This window comes from Camelus dromedarius, chromosome 18 (assembly GCF_036321535.1).
Source record: "Camelus dromedarius isolate mCamDro1 chromosome 18, mCamDro1.pat, whole genome shotgun sequence".
Taxonomy (NCBI): Eukaryota; Metazoa; Chordata; class Mammalia; order Artiodactyla; family Camelidae; genus Camelus; species Camelus dromedarius.
Genome location: NC_087453.1, coordinates 25,298,517 through 25,315,045, shown reverse-complemented (window position 1 = coordinate 25,315,045; position 16,529 = coordinate 25,298,517). Strand labels below are relative to the sequence as shown.

Genomic DNA, 16,529 nt, shown 5'->3' with positions numbered 1-16,529 from the left:
TAGATGAAGTATGTAGAATCTAGATGTTGATGAGTTGTGACAGTTTATATTCTCAGAAGACCTGGTCTTTAGTTTCTGGATGCTGGGGGAAAATTGGGCCCTATGGAGGCTACGGAGAAGAGAAAATAGCCCAGATCATTCCCACTCTCCCAGCCAGCTGCCACCCTTCCGGAAGGGACGGTGTGTGATGAGAGCCAGTGGGCTGGTGTCTGAGCATCTCTTGCATTGGTTCTGTTGGGGTTTACAGTCCTGAATTTTTCGTCTTTCTCTAATGGAGCTGTTGCATATGATTAAGTTACTCATATACTGATTCTTTTAGAATTCCCAATGTTTATAAAATTACAAAGCATTTCCTTTCTGATAAAATTATATCTTAATAATAGAGAAGTCAAATCAATGGATGACCCGTGTTTGTCTTAGATCACAACAGGTGACTGTTTTCTAGCTAAAATCTTTTAATTTTGAAATAATTTTTAAACACCTGTATCTAATGTTTGGTTCAGAGACATGCTTCTCAAAGTTGAATGAGCATGGAGAATCCTATTAAAATGTAGATTTGGCTTCAGCAGGTCTGGGGTTGGGCCTGAGATTCTGCATTGCTAACCCCTCCTGGAGAGCGTGGAGGCTACAGGTCTGTGAGCCCTGCCTTTGGGTTACAACCATTTAGAGCATATTTTAGACTCCTTCCTCCCTTGAATGATTGTTTCTCTTTTCCCCGTTCCTTTATGTTTTAGGGGGATTTTCGTGGAGGGTGTCTCCTGTGTTCTCGATGGCATATTTGGTACTGGGAATGGCTCTACTTCATCCAGTCCCAACATTGGAGTTCTGGGAATTACTAAGGTACAGATATTTTTCTAATTAAGTGATTGGGCCTCTAAGTGTTGATCCATTTCATTGATTGGTCTGGCCACTGTGAGTTCCCAAAGGAAGGCCTCTGATTCTGAGATCATCTTCTCCCCCATCTCCTTTGTTTTCGTTGATGGGTTTTTGGAATGCCGATAGAGGTCTCTTTTCCCTTGGCTGGTCTGGGTAGGCAGACACTCAGGTGCTATTCCTGCATGCATTCTACAGGTTTTTATTAAGCACCTACCCTGTGCCAGGCTACTGTTTTAAGCACTTGGGATACATTAGTGAATAAAAAAAAGAAAAATATCCCCATCATTGTGGAGTTCACATTCTAGCAGAGGAAGACAAGCAATAAACAGTAAGCATAATCAGTATGGCAGAAACATGCGGCAGGGTGGGGGGATCAGGAGAGTAAGTGTTAGGTGGGGTGGGTGGTCAGGCTAAGCCTCAGAGAAGATGACCTTGGGCAGAGACGTGACGGAGCTGCAGGAGGGAGCTGTGCAGGTACCCGGGGAAAGGGCACTCGTTCAGGCAGGTGGCATTGCCAGTGCGAAGCCCTGTCACAGGATCAGGTTGGGATGCTGCAGATTAGCAAGGAGTCCCCCAGGGCAGGAGCAGAGTTGGGTCCACTAAGAGCAGACGAGGTCCTTGAGGTAACTGAGGACCAGGTCATGTAGGCCTGATATGCTGCCACAGCTGAACGGAGGAGGGGGTCCCTCAGGGAGTGACTCCATCTGATTTTCTTTTAAGGATCATTATGGCCGCTATGATGAACATAGACCATGATGGGTGGAGGAGAGGGTAGAAACAGGAGACCAGTTAGGAGATGTTCTAAGTACTAGATGAGAGATGATACTACTTGTCATGGAAAAAATAAATCAATCCTACAGTAAAGAATTAATGCAATTTTCAAACTATAGCAGCATCATTCTTCTCTTTCAGATGAAATCTGTTGTGGAGTTAGTGGATGAAACAAGCCGTAGCGAGTCTCTTAGGATGAAGCAGGGCCTGGGTCTGGAGTCCTCCCCACTTGTTTCCCCTCCCCACACCACTCCAAACACAGACACCACAGTCCAGCATCAGCAGAAAGGAGCCTGCTCCTTGGCCTTTCAAATTTACTAGCAGATAAATTTTGTATCCCAGTTGCTTTGGGCCAAAGGACGCTGTTTGCTCAAGGTGTTGAGGAAGGCAGCTTGGCCCTGGCCATTTTATGCTGCGCAGCTAGACACTGTTGGAACTGGTTCACTGTTTGGGACTGCCTGCGTGAGTCACAGGTCTCCCTCACCTGAGCCCTGTATCCTTTGAACTTGGGTGAACTGGAGCCTTCTAGAACTGTTTAACCTCTTTAAAATTAGAAATCCTCCCCCAGCTCTCCGCAAGATTATATAACCAGATAAAAAAGAAACCTAATACTTAGTTTAGTGAATTGTGACTGCAAATCCAGGTGAGAGGGAGCAGGGCACGCAGGGTGCAAGCCTGACGTGTTAGTTGGTTTTCCTGTAAGTTGGCCAGGCCACCGCAGAGCTCAGCTCCAGGTGTGCTGGTGGCCCCACCGGCTGCCTGCTGCTCCTGGCACATGGCACTTGAGGGCTGCCTGATGGGCACTTCCTCCAGGGTGCCTGAGTCCTGCTGCTGCCCGCGGTGAGAAGCAGATGCTGAGCGCACGGAGCTAAGGGAGGGGTCATGTTGGGGCATAAGCCGTTCACTCTCAGTTTGCTGCCACAAGCCTGTATGTAGACATGTAACTAATCCAGAATAACGCAGGAGTAAAGGTGCTGTCGATAGAGGGGCTCTTGGGAAAACAGTTTAACACGCCAGCTCCCTTGCTGCGTCCCTTTAAGACACATCACCGCATGATGGAGCAGCATCACTGCAGGGAGTAAGTGGTGCTGCTCGCTAAGGTTCCCTCCTAAGACATGCCTGGGATGGTCTGGGGGAGTAATTATTGTAACTTGGGTGGGGCCGTCTTATTCTGGAAAGGCACCCTGCCAACATTTTTTAATTGGGCTGATTGATCTTCTCCCTGAATCCCTTTGGACCCACTTCCCCCAGGCAAAGGCCTTGTCCATTTAAGGGCAGTGTCAGCCCTGGGATTGGTTTTCATTGCGCAGACTCACAAGGGGGTATAATCGTGCCCTCTGTGCAGGTGTCTTGGGGTGAGGAGGCAGGACTTGCAGCAGGAATTTCTCTGTGGCTTGAGCCACGTGGCTGATGGAAGATCACTGTCCAGGGAGAAGGAAGCATAAGTTCTAGCCCACGTTCTGTCTCTCGTCCAGCTGAAGGACTTGGTACAGTCGCTTTTCTGATTAGAACTCAGGTCTGAAATCTGACAATTTTAGATCCAGATGTGTGTTACCCAATATGATGGTCAGTAGCCACATGTGGCTATTTAAGTTTTAATTCGTTAAAATGAAAAATTCAGTTTCTCAGTTGCACTAGCCACATTTCAAGGGCTCCGTAGTCACATGTAGCTGGTGGCTGCCAAAGGAAAGCACAGATACAGAACATTCCCATCCTGTGAAATTCTTTCAGACAGCGCTGGTCTAGACCATTGCATCAGACTTCCAGAGCATACAGAAACTGATCTGTGGCTCTTCCAAAGAATCTGCCTCTTATTTCCTGGCAACTCGACTATTTGCTATCTTTGATCCAGTTAATGGCATTCCATGTACAGACATGGAACTTCTAACTACGTGATCAGAGTTGAGGCTGCCTACCCCGTTGTATGTTCTGAAGTTCTAAGGGTTGGATGGGTTGGATTGCATGTACAAGACCTCTCTGCTGAGAGTGTTCTAACATCTGTCCCACAAAGAGGGCCAGCATGACATGGTGGGGAGATGGCTGCTTTGGATTTAGCCCTGGCTCCATCACTTTCTCCCAAAGTGACCATGGGCAAGTTACAACACCTCTCCGAGCCCTTGTCTATAAAGATAGCTTGTAGGTTGTTGGAATTAATATTAGCAGAGAGTCCCAGTATGTGGTTAGATGCACAGCAAACTGGAGATACTGTTATCATATGATACTTAGCCCTAAGTTTATTTCTAGGAACAGAGTAAGCACCATCTCCTCTGGCTGTACTAGCTCTTTGATGGTACCCAGAGGGAGGCCATTTCTCCTCTGCGCAGACCACCTTGTTGAACACTTTGGAAAGTCAGAAATGCAATGTTGATTTTTTCAGTAGCCTGCGGTTCAGGAAGGAGGTCAGAAGGAGGCGGGGAGGTGATTCCAGGGAGTGAGTGGCGAGAAAGGAGATGTGAAGGCTCTATGTATTCACCAGGAGGGAGAGGTTTCTGGGGCATGTCCCTGGTGTTTGGAGCAGAAGTGTGTGACAGGCACTGGGTTAACGTTTGTTGAACAAAGAATGTGGCTTGGTTGCTGCTTTTTGGGGACAGCATCTAAGGCAAATCAGCCTTCCGTCCATGCTTCTCATAAAAGCTCCTTTGTTTCAGGCATTCCTGGGGCCAGCGTGGCTCTGCCCTAGTGGGAGGTAGTCTTTGCACAGGTGGTTCCCTCTGGTTGCTCTTCCTCCAGTGAACTTTTACTCAGCCCTCAAGATCATCTCCAGGGAACCTTCCCCGACTTTTCAGAACTTCTCTTCCCACTGGACTCCCACAGGACATAACAGTTGCAACAGTACAATTATTTACTCATAAGCTTATGACTTACTCATCTTTGTATTCACCACTGCCCCCCCTAGTCTAACAAATGCTGGTCACATGGTAGGTCCTTAAAAATGTTTACTGCAGAACAAGCTGTAAATGAAAGGCTTCCTTATCATATACTACAGCCAAGCATACCACAGTTTGCTCCATTTGCCAGTTTGCATTGACCCTTTTCACTGCTTCCCTGCACTTGGTGCTTCTGTAGTGGGAGGAGCTATAAATGAGGACAGTGGAGGCTGGCCTCCGGGGTCAGCTGTGACAGATTCTAGCTAGACAGCTCAGTAAAAGCTTTGACTCATATTCTTAACTTGACCCTTGGGCCCACTGAGAAGCTGTTGGAAGCTCCAGCCCAGCGTCATCCAGGAGAACATAGCACAGTAGTGGAAATGTTCCACCCCTGCACTGTCTGCTGTGCGAACCCCTAGCCACGCATGCTACTGAGCACTGAAAATGTGGATAGTGCAGCTGGGGGACTGAATTTTTTAATTTGTTTCATTTCAACTACTTAAGTTTAAGCAGCCATCTTTTCTTCACCGTAAGTCGAGCAAGGCCCTGTGGACGCCACCCCAGCTGTTTCTGGAACCTCTTTTATCCAGTCTGTGCCCTCGAGGTGTCTTCTTGGGGGAAACAGCACAGAGCAGGGGCCAACAGTGAAGAATTCTTGAACCCAGTGCCAGCCCCATCTCTCCTTGCCTGAGTGACAGTCGCTAGGAAGGCAGAGATCAAGCTTAACAAATAAAGTTGAGACCGCATGAAAAATCCTCTACCTGGTGCTACAGAAGTCCAGAGTTGGGAGAGCCTAGCCTTGGAATCAAGGAAGGCTTGCAGAGGAGGTAGCATTGGGGTAGTACTTTGAAAGATGTGTCTGAGAACTGGCCACAAGGGGTATGAGCGCCAGAAGACTTAGGCAGGGAACTGACCTCCCAAATCACAGTGTTAGAAAGGTCAGTCTGTCATAGAGAGGACAGGTGCGCAGAGGAAAGGCCAGAGGCAGCCAGCTCGGATGGGGGGCTGCCAAGTACCCTAATACTTGCCAGGGGCCTCATTTAATCCCCAAAGCAGAAGGACACTGCTCATTGTTACGGAGCTGAGGATCCTGCCACCCAGAGGCGCTAAGCCCATCACACAGTTAGAGTTGCAGTGGGGACAGGAGCCAGGCAAGTGGGTTCTAGAATCGGCACTCCTTGGCCTCCAGGTTGTGCCACCTCTCCTGAGTAAGACACCAGGAGGAGAGGAAGTTCCAGAAATGTCTGGGGGTTCTGTCTGTTTTAAGTGCCAGAACTTAGAAGAGAAGAGGAGGTAAAGTGTAGCTTTTGCATTTGGGACAGTAGGAGGTCATCCTGGCCATTGACTGTGGGCATTAGAAACCCGGACTTGAGCCAGGAGCAGGTGCACACTGAGGTGACATTGCCCAGGGCTCAGAGACCTGAAGGCTGAACCCCAGGGTCCCTGTAGTCAAGGGGAGCAGAGGAGCCAGCCTCCGGCAAGAACCAGATGGGGTGGGAACACGGAGAGGTGATGGGAGTCTTTTTATTCTGGATGTCTAACAGTAATTATTTATTGCAGTCAGTCCTCATTGTGAAATGAAACTGACCCCTCTTAACTAAAAGTTTGAAGAGTAACCTAGATTTTGTCTGCGGATTTTGTCACGTTTGCCTGGGGCGGGGGTGGAGCGGGGCTGAATGGAAGTTTGTGCTGTCAGAGGACCTCGAGGTGACCACCCTTCTCTGCCCTCTGGTGTGCCCCACAGGTTGGCAGTCGGCGGGTGATCCAGTACGGCGCGGCCCTCATGCTTGCGCTGGGCATGATCGGGAAGTTCAGCGCCCTGTTCGCCTCCCTTCCCGATCCTGTGCTTGGTGCCCTCTTCTGTACTCTCTTTGGTAAAATTCCATTTCCTTGATAGCCAGCTTCCTTCTCAGGTTCCTTTTCTTTCTTCACATTTGCTAAGGAATCCCTTCGGTAAGATTGAAGGTAACAATAAATTTCTATCTTAAAATACAAACAGGATGTACCTTAAAAACATAAAAACCTGCATCACTTTCTGAGTTGAATTGATGTTAAAGGTAGAATAATTGAACTAGGAAAAATCAGATTAAATGTTAGTCTCCCTAGTTGGTATTTCTGATGGATTTAACTCAAGTATCTTCCCCTCTATGCCATTAAAAACTGACCATTTTTACATTGGGACTTGATTTGAGCTCTGTGCCACTCAGCTATGGTAATCAGGGACTGAAATTTGGGTGGGTTCCCCAATGTAATAGAAATGTTTGTATACAGTTTTTTAAGGGAGAACCAAAGTCCAAAGTTTTCTGCCTGGTCTAAAGAAAGCAGAGTGTGATATTTATAATAATAAGCCTGGGCCGAGGGTCGTTTGGACCAGAGACCCAGGTGGTCCTGTGTCCTCTGTCTCCCGACTTGTTTCTGATGGGACAGAGAGGGGACATTGTAGGGAGCCTGCCTGCGACAGCCTGAGTATTTCTTTGTCATCCATGCCGTGGGTGAGCTGATGGAACTTGTGGTCTGATGTTTCCTCTCCAGGAATGATCACAGCCGTTGGGCTCTCTAACCTGCAGTTCATCGATTTAAATTCTTCCCGGAACCTCTTCGTGCTTGGATTTTCAATCTTCTTTGGGCTCGTCCTTCCAAGTTACCTCAGACAGAACCCTCTTGTCACAGGTAGGGAAAACAGGCCTCAAATCTTGCCAGGGAGTTGGAACCACAGCCACCAATTCGCAAAGAGCTCCTCACCAGTCGGAGAGGACTTTGAAACTTCAGGAATAGTTTGGTGACTGTCCATCTGTGTATTTCATTTAAATCCCACTTTGCTGAAGTTTATCAAGAAGCCCTTTGTACTTCCCACAGGGGCTGGCCTGTGCATGTAACTGATGTGCATGTTAAGGGCTTTCTTCCTTCCTTCCTTTTTTCTTTTTAAAACCAGGACCTTAACCTTTGGGAGAATACCTATGTAAAACCTTTTGATTTTTTGCACTAATACTGTATTAAAATGTATCGTTGCTTGAAATTCAACTTCATACACTTTGCAAAACATGTTTTTCTGCTGGGATTAAAGCTACTTTGAGTTCAAGAGAAACCTTTTTTTAAAAGTTCAACATTTTTTATTGAGTTTATAGTCATTTTACAATGTTGTGTCAAATTCCAGTGTAGAGCACAGTTTTTCAGTTATACATGAACGTACATACATTCATTGTCACATTCTATTTCGCTATGAGCCACCACAAGATCCTGTATTTATTTCCCTGTGCTACACATTACAATCTTATTTATCTATTCTACATTTTGAAATCCCAGTCTGTCCCTTTCTACCCCCTGTCCCCCTGGCAAGAGAAACCTTTTTAACTCCTTTTTATTTTAGAACCCAAATGTCACGAAGAACGAACAAAGGGGGAACAGCTTTTGCTGCTGACATGATATACAGAATTGGGGACCATAATGTGCGTGTGTTGAGATAAAATTAACATAACATAAAATTAACCATTTTGAAGTGAACAGTTCTGTGGCATTTTAGTGCATTCACAATGTTGTATAACCACCACTTCTATCTAGTTTCTAAAACATTCTCATCACCCCAAAATAAAATTTCATACCTATTAAACAGTTCATCTCTATAACCCACCTTCTTCCAACTCCTGGCAACCACCACTCTGCTTTCTATGTCTATAGATTTACCTATTCAGGATATTTCATATAATGGAATTATAATACGTGATCTTTCATGCCTGGCTTCTTTCATTTGGCAGAATGTTTTTGAGATTCCATGTTATCTCATATATAAGTGTTTCACTCCTTTTTATGGCTGAAAAATATTCCATTGTATATATAATAATCTGTTTATCCATTTTTCCATTGATAGACATTTAGGTTGTTCCCACCTATTGACTGTTGTGAATGGTCCTGTTACGGACATTGGTGTCTGAGTACAGTCAGTTCTCATTCATGGCAGTTGTGTTCCGTGAAGTCATCGTGAACTTGGACTTAGCAGATCCTGAACCATTGCTCCTGGGGAAACACAGCCAACAGCGCTGTAACGCACGCCTGAGTGATGCTCATCTGTCACACACCTTCTCCATTTAGGCGCGTCATGGCCGTCTAGCAGTTAGGACACTAGACAGCACAGCTGCACGATACATGAGGCCATTTTAAACAGCGAGATCACCGACAAAAATGCACAAAAACTCAAAAAAAAATGTGCTACTGCATGAGTGCTAAAAGGACACTGCTTACAGTCTGAAAGCTGAAACAGGAAGGCAGAGCATTACCTTGTTTGACCTCAGCTGGGAATGTGCGCGTGCGCCAGGCGGCCGAAAGTTTTCACTGCTCTGCGCACATCCACGGAGGACGGTGGCAGCACCACAAGTGCTCATTTTAGGTTTGCAAGTAAATTTTAGTGTGTAGGCGAATTCACAGAGAATAGAGTCTGCTAATAATGAGGACTGACTATATTTGTTTGAGTGCCCATTTTCATTTCTCTTGGGTGTCTTCCTAGGAGTAGAATTGCTGGCTCACATGGTAATTCTGTGTTTAACATTTTGGGGAACCACCTAACTGTTTTCAGTAGCAGGTGAACCATTTCACATTCCCACCAGCTCCGTGGGGCACAAGGACTTCTGTTCTTCACATTCTCACCAACACTTGTTCTTTTCTGTTGGGGAATCATTCTATTTTTAAATACAGAAAGTGTCTGAACATCTAATAACAAAATTCTTCCTGCATTTTACTTCTTATATATCACATTTGTGTGATAACATCTTTATAAATCAAGTTGGTTCCTAATTAAAGCAGCTAAGCACTGATTAGTAACCTAGGGTTCTGAAGCCCTTTATTTGGTTGCTCATCCCACAGATATTTTTGTTGTTTTCTTTGTAAATTTTTCAGCCTTACAACAGTCATCTTTTATAGTGATTTTTTTTTTAATCTGCAAACAACACCCCCAAAGACGTCACTGTTTATTACAGGGTTGACTTTGTTAGATTGCTCTTCTGTGAACATTGTTAGGATCTTTTATGGTAACTTTTGATTATTGTGGAAAGTATTCGTAGAAGTTTAAAATGTTACTAGGAAGAATTTACGCCCACACGCACAACAGAAGTTGATGGTTTCGTGCACTGCATTGTCTGGTGATTAGTGACCACCCCAGTGCTCCTTTGTAAGTCAAGGGCGGGTCTGTCTGGACTGGCAGTGACCTGTTACTGTGTTATTTTTAGGGATAACAGGCATCGATCAAGTACTGAATGTTCTTCTCACAACTGCTATGTTTGTTGGAGGCTGTGTGGCGTTTATTTTGGATAATACCATCCCAGGTATGTGCTATACATCAAACTTGCTTATTACACCTGTGACTCACTTTTTTGCCAAATGAGTACGAGAAGCAGGAAGAGTGAATCAGTTCAAAGCCATCACCGGTTAAAACTGTCTTTCCTAAAGTGATGAAGATGACACTCCTAGCCACCTTTCATGAATCACTCTTTTGCTAATAAATGTATTAGTTTTTTGGGTTTTTGGTTTTTTCCTTCTTCCTGAATTACTTTTAAGAGAAAGCAAGTAAATTCCTTGCATGTGGTGAAATGGCAGTGGGATGCCTTGAGCACGCTCCAGGCTGCCTCCCCTTCCGCACAGCCTTGTCCGGGGCCGTGCAGCTTGGCCTGCATTGGCTTGTTCACACACTCCTGAGCCAGCTGCCAACAGCCAGCAGCATTCTCCTCCTTGAGTAGCCTGTCCTTTAAACGAGTCATTCCGAAGACAGGCTGCTGCTGGGACCGGTGTCTGAGAGATGTCTAGATGCGGCTGGCCCTACAGCACCCCTAGCCCTTGTTTCACAGCTGGGTGCATTCTATGCCAAGTGCTGGGTGACGGGCTGGGATGTGATGTGGGCCCTGCCTTGTGCTTTCCCAGCTTCCTAGAAGAGGCTGCTTTGTAGTGTTGTAAAGTGCTGCCGTGGACGCACTGGTAGATTTGTCTGCTGTCATGGGGGTGTTTATTCTTGAGCTTGAAGGCTTTATTGAGATTTTTCCCCTTAATCTACCTTTAAAAAGCCTCAGTCAAGAAGAGGTTACTGGGGAAATGAGAGATGAACACATCTGGCAGAAGAAGTCCCATGCACGAATAGATGGGAGGTGTTAGATCTGTGGGAGGTCAGTACCGTCTTCTGTCTCTCCTAAGTCAGCACTGACTGAGAGAGAGGCAAAGCAATCAGACAGAGGGAAGTTACAGTCGGTTTTGTTACTGAAATGCCCATGGGAGGGCATAGCTTACATGCAGGAAAATAGTGAGGTTCCTAAGCACTGCACCACGGGCTCGCGCTCCTCACCCAGGCTCAGGCAGAGAAGCGTATTGCCAGGGCTCCCAGGCAGCTGAAAGCAGGCGCCAGTGCTTCTGGCTGCACTGGGAAGATTTGTGAAAAGGAGTCCAGGAGTTGCCGAACTCTGGGTCCAGACCTCTCTCCCTGACTCAGCTGTCAGGGTACAGAATCGCCTGGATTGTTGTGCCAGTGGAAGTTCATCCTCACAGGAGCACAGCCAGTGGGGAAAACATGACAAATGCCCCCCCCAACACACACACACACACACACACACACACACACACACACACACGAGAAATGGAGCAACGCGGTATAAAATGTGCTATGTCTGGATGCGGGGCGGGTGTGGGTGTGCAACGACAAAGTGCTGAAATCATTGTAAGGTGTGATAAGGACTCTGGGCCCCATTTTGTAAGATCAGATTTGCGTTTTAAGGAGAAGTGGTTGTTTTGAGACATGAGTGATTCTTAGATCTCTGGTTTGGGCATCAGCTGCTGCCTGGGCGCTCCCTGCTCTCGTCCCAGCCGGTTCAGTCTCTGGGACAGCGGTAGTGGGGAATCTCGATTCTTGGTAGAACCGCTCAGCTAAACATTCCATTGCTTTGTTTTCGTTTCGTTGTGTGTTCTGCAGGCACTCCAGAGGAAAGAGGCATCAGGAAATGGAAGAAGGGTGTGGGCAAAGGGAGCAAGTCTCTCGATGGCATGGAATCCTATGATTTGCCATTTGGCATGAACGTTATTAAAAAGTACAGATGCTTCAGCTACTTACCCATCAGCCCAACCTTTGCAGGCTACACGTGGAAAAGCTTCGGCAAGAGCGCCAGCAGTCGGAGTTCAGATGAAGACTCGCAGGCCACAGTATAGCCGTAGCTCGCCCTGTGGCCTGGCCACAGTGAGGCATGAATCTGTAGTTCCTTGCTAAGTAACAAGCAGTAACATATATGTTTGTATATCTGCATTTACATTCTCCACCCCAGAGCTAAGACAGATTACAAATAGCTTTTTTTGTTGTGGGTTGTGATCATGTCTAATACAGTGTCTCATCTGTCTCCTTACTTAGGCCCTTTGCCCTTGAGAGCACCCATTGCTGGCCATGGTCACTGAATTTGAAGTTCCTTTCCTCTTGTGGGAATGGCTGTTTGAAATCCACAGCGATTCCTTGTTTTCAGTCCCCTTCTGACACCCTATTCTGGCTTTCTTACAAGCCCCCTCCAGGGTCCAGGAGCTTTCTGTCCCTGGAAGCACTAGGTCCTGCACCTGCAGAGACCTGCTCTGGTCGAGGGGCAGTTGCCTTGCATTGTCACAACTGACTGGTCAAATGTGATTCTGTGTTCCCTGATGCTCCTGTAGGAGGGGGCTACTGGCCGATTGAAAATGGTAACATTGGTACATTATGCCCAAATCTGTGCATGGGTAAGGTCTGTACAGGTATTAGAATGAAAACTGGGATGGGAGGGGAAGGGGAGGTACCTTGAAACCAGTATCTGATTCTCAGCTACACTTTTCTTGGTGCCACCCTGGCCCAAGGCAGGCCAGCACATCTCATGCTGGCCTCTTTTTCGCTAGTAGCTGAGACACTCTATCTGGCATTTATCACTCCTGGCTGGTGTGGTGGGTATACATGCCACAAGGGCACCAAGTAGATGTTTATGGAAGTCTTGGCTCTGCTGTCATGTGGATGTCAGTTATTGTTGTATGTGTCTATATTTACAAGATTTTATTCCTATTTAATGTTATTGACTAAAGCAGATTTTTGACATCAGTGTTTTTTTCCATGCAACCCTCTTACCTTACATCCCTATTACTTGTCCCTCACCTCCTATTCCCTATTAAGGAAAGAACCAGCATTTGTAAAGCTGTGGACACCATCAGGGAAGCTTGTTGTCATGGCTCTCGAAGGCCAGTAACCATTATTGTGGTTGTGTTTTGTATTGCTCGATACCATGAAAGTGTAAATACTGTAATGCTTAATCTATTTATCAAAACTGACTACTGGACCAGAGCCCAGAAACCATGGGTTAAGTTATCCGTGAATTTGTTTTGTGAAGAAGGGAAGCCGGGGCAGGTAACAAGCAGAGCCGCCACACTGAGTGGTCCCGCGTCCTGGTAGATCCACCCCTGCAGTTCTGCCACCAGTCATGTCTGGCAGTTAAGGCTTAAGGCTTAAGGCTTAAGGCTTTTCCGTGTGTTGCATGTTGAATGTCCACTGGATCTTGATTTTGCAGAGAAGATTAGATCCCCTGGCCAAATGCTGCCTTTGTTATTTAAGTTATTGCTGAAGGTGGTGAGAAAAGCAACTGAAAGGCCCCCTCTATTGAGTTCTAATTAATAATATTAAATTCTTTCTGACAAAAATGACTTTTATGGAGTTTGGTTTGAAATTTTTCAACCAAAGGAAAAGCCTGAGTGACCTCATTTCATGAGGTTGTGCTTCTTAAGTGTTTGTTTTCTGGCTGAACCTTGGATGGCAGAAGGCATTCCTGTCTCCAGCAACAGGCCTGGTTCTCGGCAGCCTTGTGTCCACGGGGTGAATTTCCTGCCCCCCGCCCCCCACGGCTGGCTCTGCTTCACCACGCGGAGATGTCTTTGGCAGCATTATTGTGTCTCTGCAGCCTCCTTGACTCCTGGAAAGTTTGGGGCTTTAAGGCGTATTCTGGCAGGAACATTTCAGAGCCACTGCATTGTTTTGCCAAGACCTAACTGCAGATTAAGTAAAAGATTTAGATTCTAAATTTTAATGTGTATGGTATGTTTTTTGACGTGTATTTGGTGCATAGTTACTTTAGAAGCACACTGGTTAATGCCACTTCACTTGGGAAGCCCGCAAGGCTGACAGCCCTAGTTGTCACCCTAGGTGGTCTTAGTTCCTTCTGTTTGTATTTTGCCTGGCATCTCCCAATTTCTCTCCCCTGAACAATGGGGAAAACTGTTAAACATCTCAGAGATTTGCAATATTCTAGCTCTAGGTGAGCAGAAGGACCAGATATCCAAATGAAGCCTCTGAACCATTAGTAATTCAAGAACAAGTTCCCCATCAGCTTAACTTGACCCAGGCATTTTCCCTCCTAGTGGGTAACATTCAGGGTAAGTGCTTCAAACATCTGGAAACTCATTCCCTTCTGAAAGCCCTCCTTGGCTGGGCTTTATTGGGAAATTTCAAATCTGCTGTCTTGGGGGGGATGTTTTCTGCAAGCCTTCAAATGTGCAAAGAAGCCCTTTGTCCACACCTCCTGTTGGAAGGAAGGTTTTCGCCCTTCTCCTTCCACTGGGGCCAACTTTAGATTCTGTGACCGAGATGGGGGAAGGGGACAGAAGGTTTAGGAAGTGGTCCTCTTACTAGCAGATATGCTTACAGAATCAATCTGTAATTGAAAGAAAAATGTATTCAACTGTTTCTTGGTTTAAGTCCACACCCAAAGGGGAGGTTCTGGGGGACACGGTGGCCGTGCATGGTCTGCCTGAGCTTCTCCCACTTGCATTGCTGGGGCCATGTATCCACCATGCCTTGGCCAGTAGAATGTTTTAAAATATTTTGAATGTAAATGTCCTTGGGCAGGGCATTCAGTCTCCAATTTCCACAGTGAACGCTTACCCACCATCTTTACATTTACGTTGGTGATCCTGGTGTAAAAAGTAAAAACTATAAGGGCAGTAGATGCTGCCCTGTCACTGTGGGGACAAGGGAGAACCTACCACTGGTTTTTTATAAAATATCTGACATGGTTCACAGAATAATGGGAAATAGCTCCAGTCTTTGTAGTCAATATGCTTTCTCATTCTCACTAGGGAATTAAACATAGATTCACTAATACAGAATCTTTCTTAAGAGGGTTTCAAATGTTAAATGATAGTAAGTTTCTTGTGATTGATCAAGGCAAGGGAAGTGGCTTCACCAGGCATCATGGGTCCTGATGGTTTCCCGTTTTCATGGTAACAAATTCACACAGGATTTACTTCATACTGTAGAATACTGACTTTCATGATGACAGCTTGGTTTATGCATGAATATTACAGTATTTCCATATAGTAAAATAACATTTCTACCCAGGATAATAGTCACAGTTTTCCAGGGAGGGAATGATAATATTCATGACAATGTCATGTGATGATAGAATTTCTCCATTGATGAATCTCTGGTATGTGTGTATACTTTATTTACCCATGCGTATGTTTTATGACCATGAGCTAAGTTGTTCTTTCTTTAATTCATGTCCTTGCTGAAGTATTGGTATTAGCAACTTAGACTTGAAGTTGGCAATTGTAATCGTCCGTGATATTGATGCCACAGAGTGGCCAGGCCAGATAAGAGACGAATGAGGAGCTGTGGTGGAAGCCTCACTCCGGAACCTGTCTGGCGAGAGCAAAGGCAGCACCCTGCAGGCGGTTATGCTGGGCGTGCGCACTCAGCTGCAGGCAGCAGGCCTGGCGTGGCTGTCGCTGGCCCCCGGTGTGCTCACCCAGCCATGTCCCCAGCCGCCCATCCCCCTCCCCAGGCCTGAGCTCTCCCAGGGCCCGCTTCTCCAGGGAGCCACCCCTGGGCTTTCGGGAAGTGCCTGGGGCCTCACATGCTGTGCGTGTTGTGTTGTGTCCCCTCATGATTTTGATACAGAGACTGGGACGGTTTCCACCCTCCACCCCTCCTGCAGTCACAACTGGAAGTGTGTAAGTGTGTAAGAAGACTGCCTGTTTTTGCCAGCGTTCAGCCTCCGCCCGTGGACCCACGAAGCACGGGAGCGCTGAGGATCCCTTTTCCGCAACCTCACACATTCCTGTCCTTTTAGGTTGTTGTCCACTGTACCTCATCATCACTCCACCCGGGTGACATCCAGCCTCTTTAGAATTGCTCTGTGTGTTTCCCAGCACTTAGGACCCCTTGGGGCCATCTCACTGACAGTCAAGTTAATACCCTTTTCATTCATTCGTAACAACCTTTGTTTGACATGTTAACACATTTCTGACTGTTCTTAAAACAGTGAGGATGCCTATATTTTCCTTAAGTTTTCGTGACTGACTTTGGCTATATACCTTTCTGGGATTTTGTTTGTTTTTAATTTTTATTTTGCATACTGAGGGTATTTGGGGTGGGGTTGTTTTTGGAGATGTGTAATTCTTTTATGGAGTTTTTAAGAAGAATTTTCATATTGTTTTTCTAACATGGCTTCATTAAACGTTTAAGTATTTTAAAAATATGTAATGTTCGGACCAGATGTTGTGAATAATAGTAGAGATAAAGCTATTTTATTCTGTATTTTTAAAACTGTTCCGTACAAATAAAAGCTCTCCTGGATGGAGTTCTGCTGTTCACGTGCCTTCTTTGGCTGGTCTTCAAGAAACCTGCCATTGATTAAAAGCCATCACCTAGGAGAGGGAAAGTAAAAATTTCCAACGAGTTCAGCATTGCCAGGTACATTAAAGACTCGCTGGAGGCGTGGAGGGTGTAGCTCAAGCGGTAGAGCGCATGCTTAGCATGCACGAGGTCCTGGGTTCAATCCTTGGCACCTCCTCTAAAAATAAATAAATAAACCTAATTACCTCCCCCTGCGAATTAATTAATCAGTTAATTAAAAAAGACTCAATGGAGGAAAGCGGTAGCTGGAGTATCCTCGGCCCCCCACACCTAGACCACGGCGGGAGGGAGCCGAAGGGGGACCTTGGTTAGGGAGTGGACTCCTGCTAGACTTTGAGGTGAAGTTATGAGTCTCTTAT

General features: G+C 46.1%; 1 protein-coding gene across 6 annotated transcripts in view; it reads left to right on the top strand.

Moving 5' to 3' along the window:
• The window catches only part of SLC23A2 (solute carrier family 23 member 2), a 111,969-nt gene extending 95,855 nt beyond the window's left edge, over positions 1 to 16,114 (top strand). For all 6 annotated transcript variants that reach the window (XM_031434207.2, XM_031434211.2, XM_031434208.2 and 3 more), the window contains 5 exons: positions 735 to 840; positions 6,259 to 6,388; positions 7,047 to 7,184; positions 9,731 to 9,826; positions 11,455 to 16,114. In XM_031434207.2, coding sequence (XP_031290067.1) covers positions 735 to 840; positions 6,259 to 6,388; positions 7,047 to 7,184; positions 9,731 to 9,826; positions 11,455 to 11,687 — 703 coding nt within the window. In that variant the 3' untranslated portion in view covers positions 11,688 to 16,114. The remainder of the gene's footprint in view (positions 1 to 734; positions 841 to 6,258; positions 6,389 to 7,046; positions 7,185 to 9,730; positions 9,827 to 11,454) is intronic.
• Positions 16,115 to 16,529: the final 415 nt, after the last annotated feature.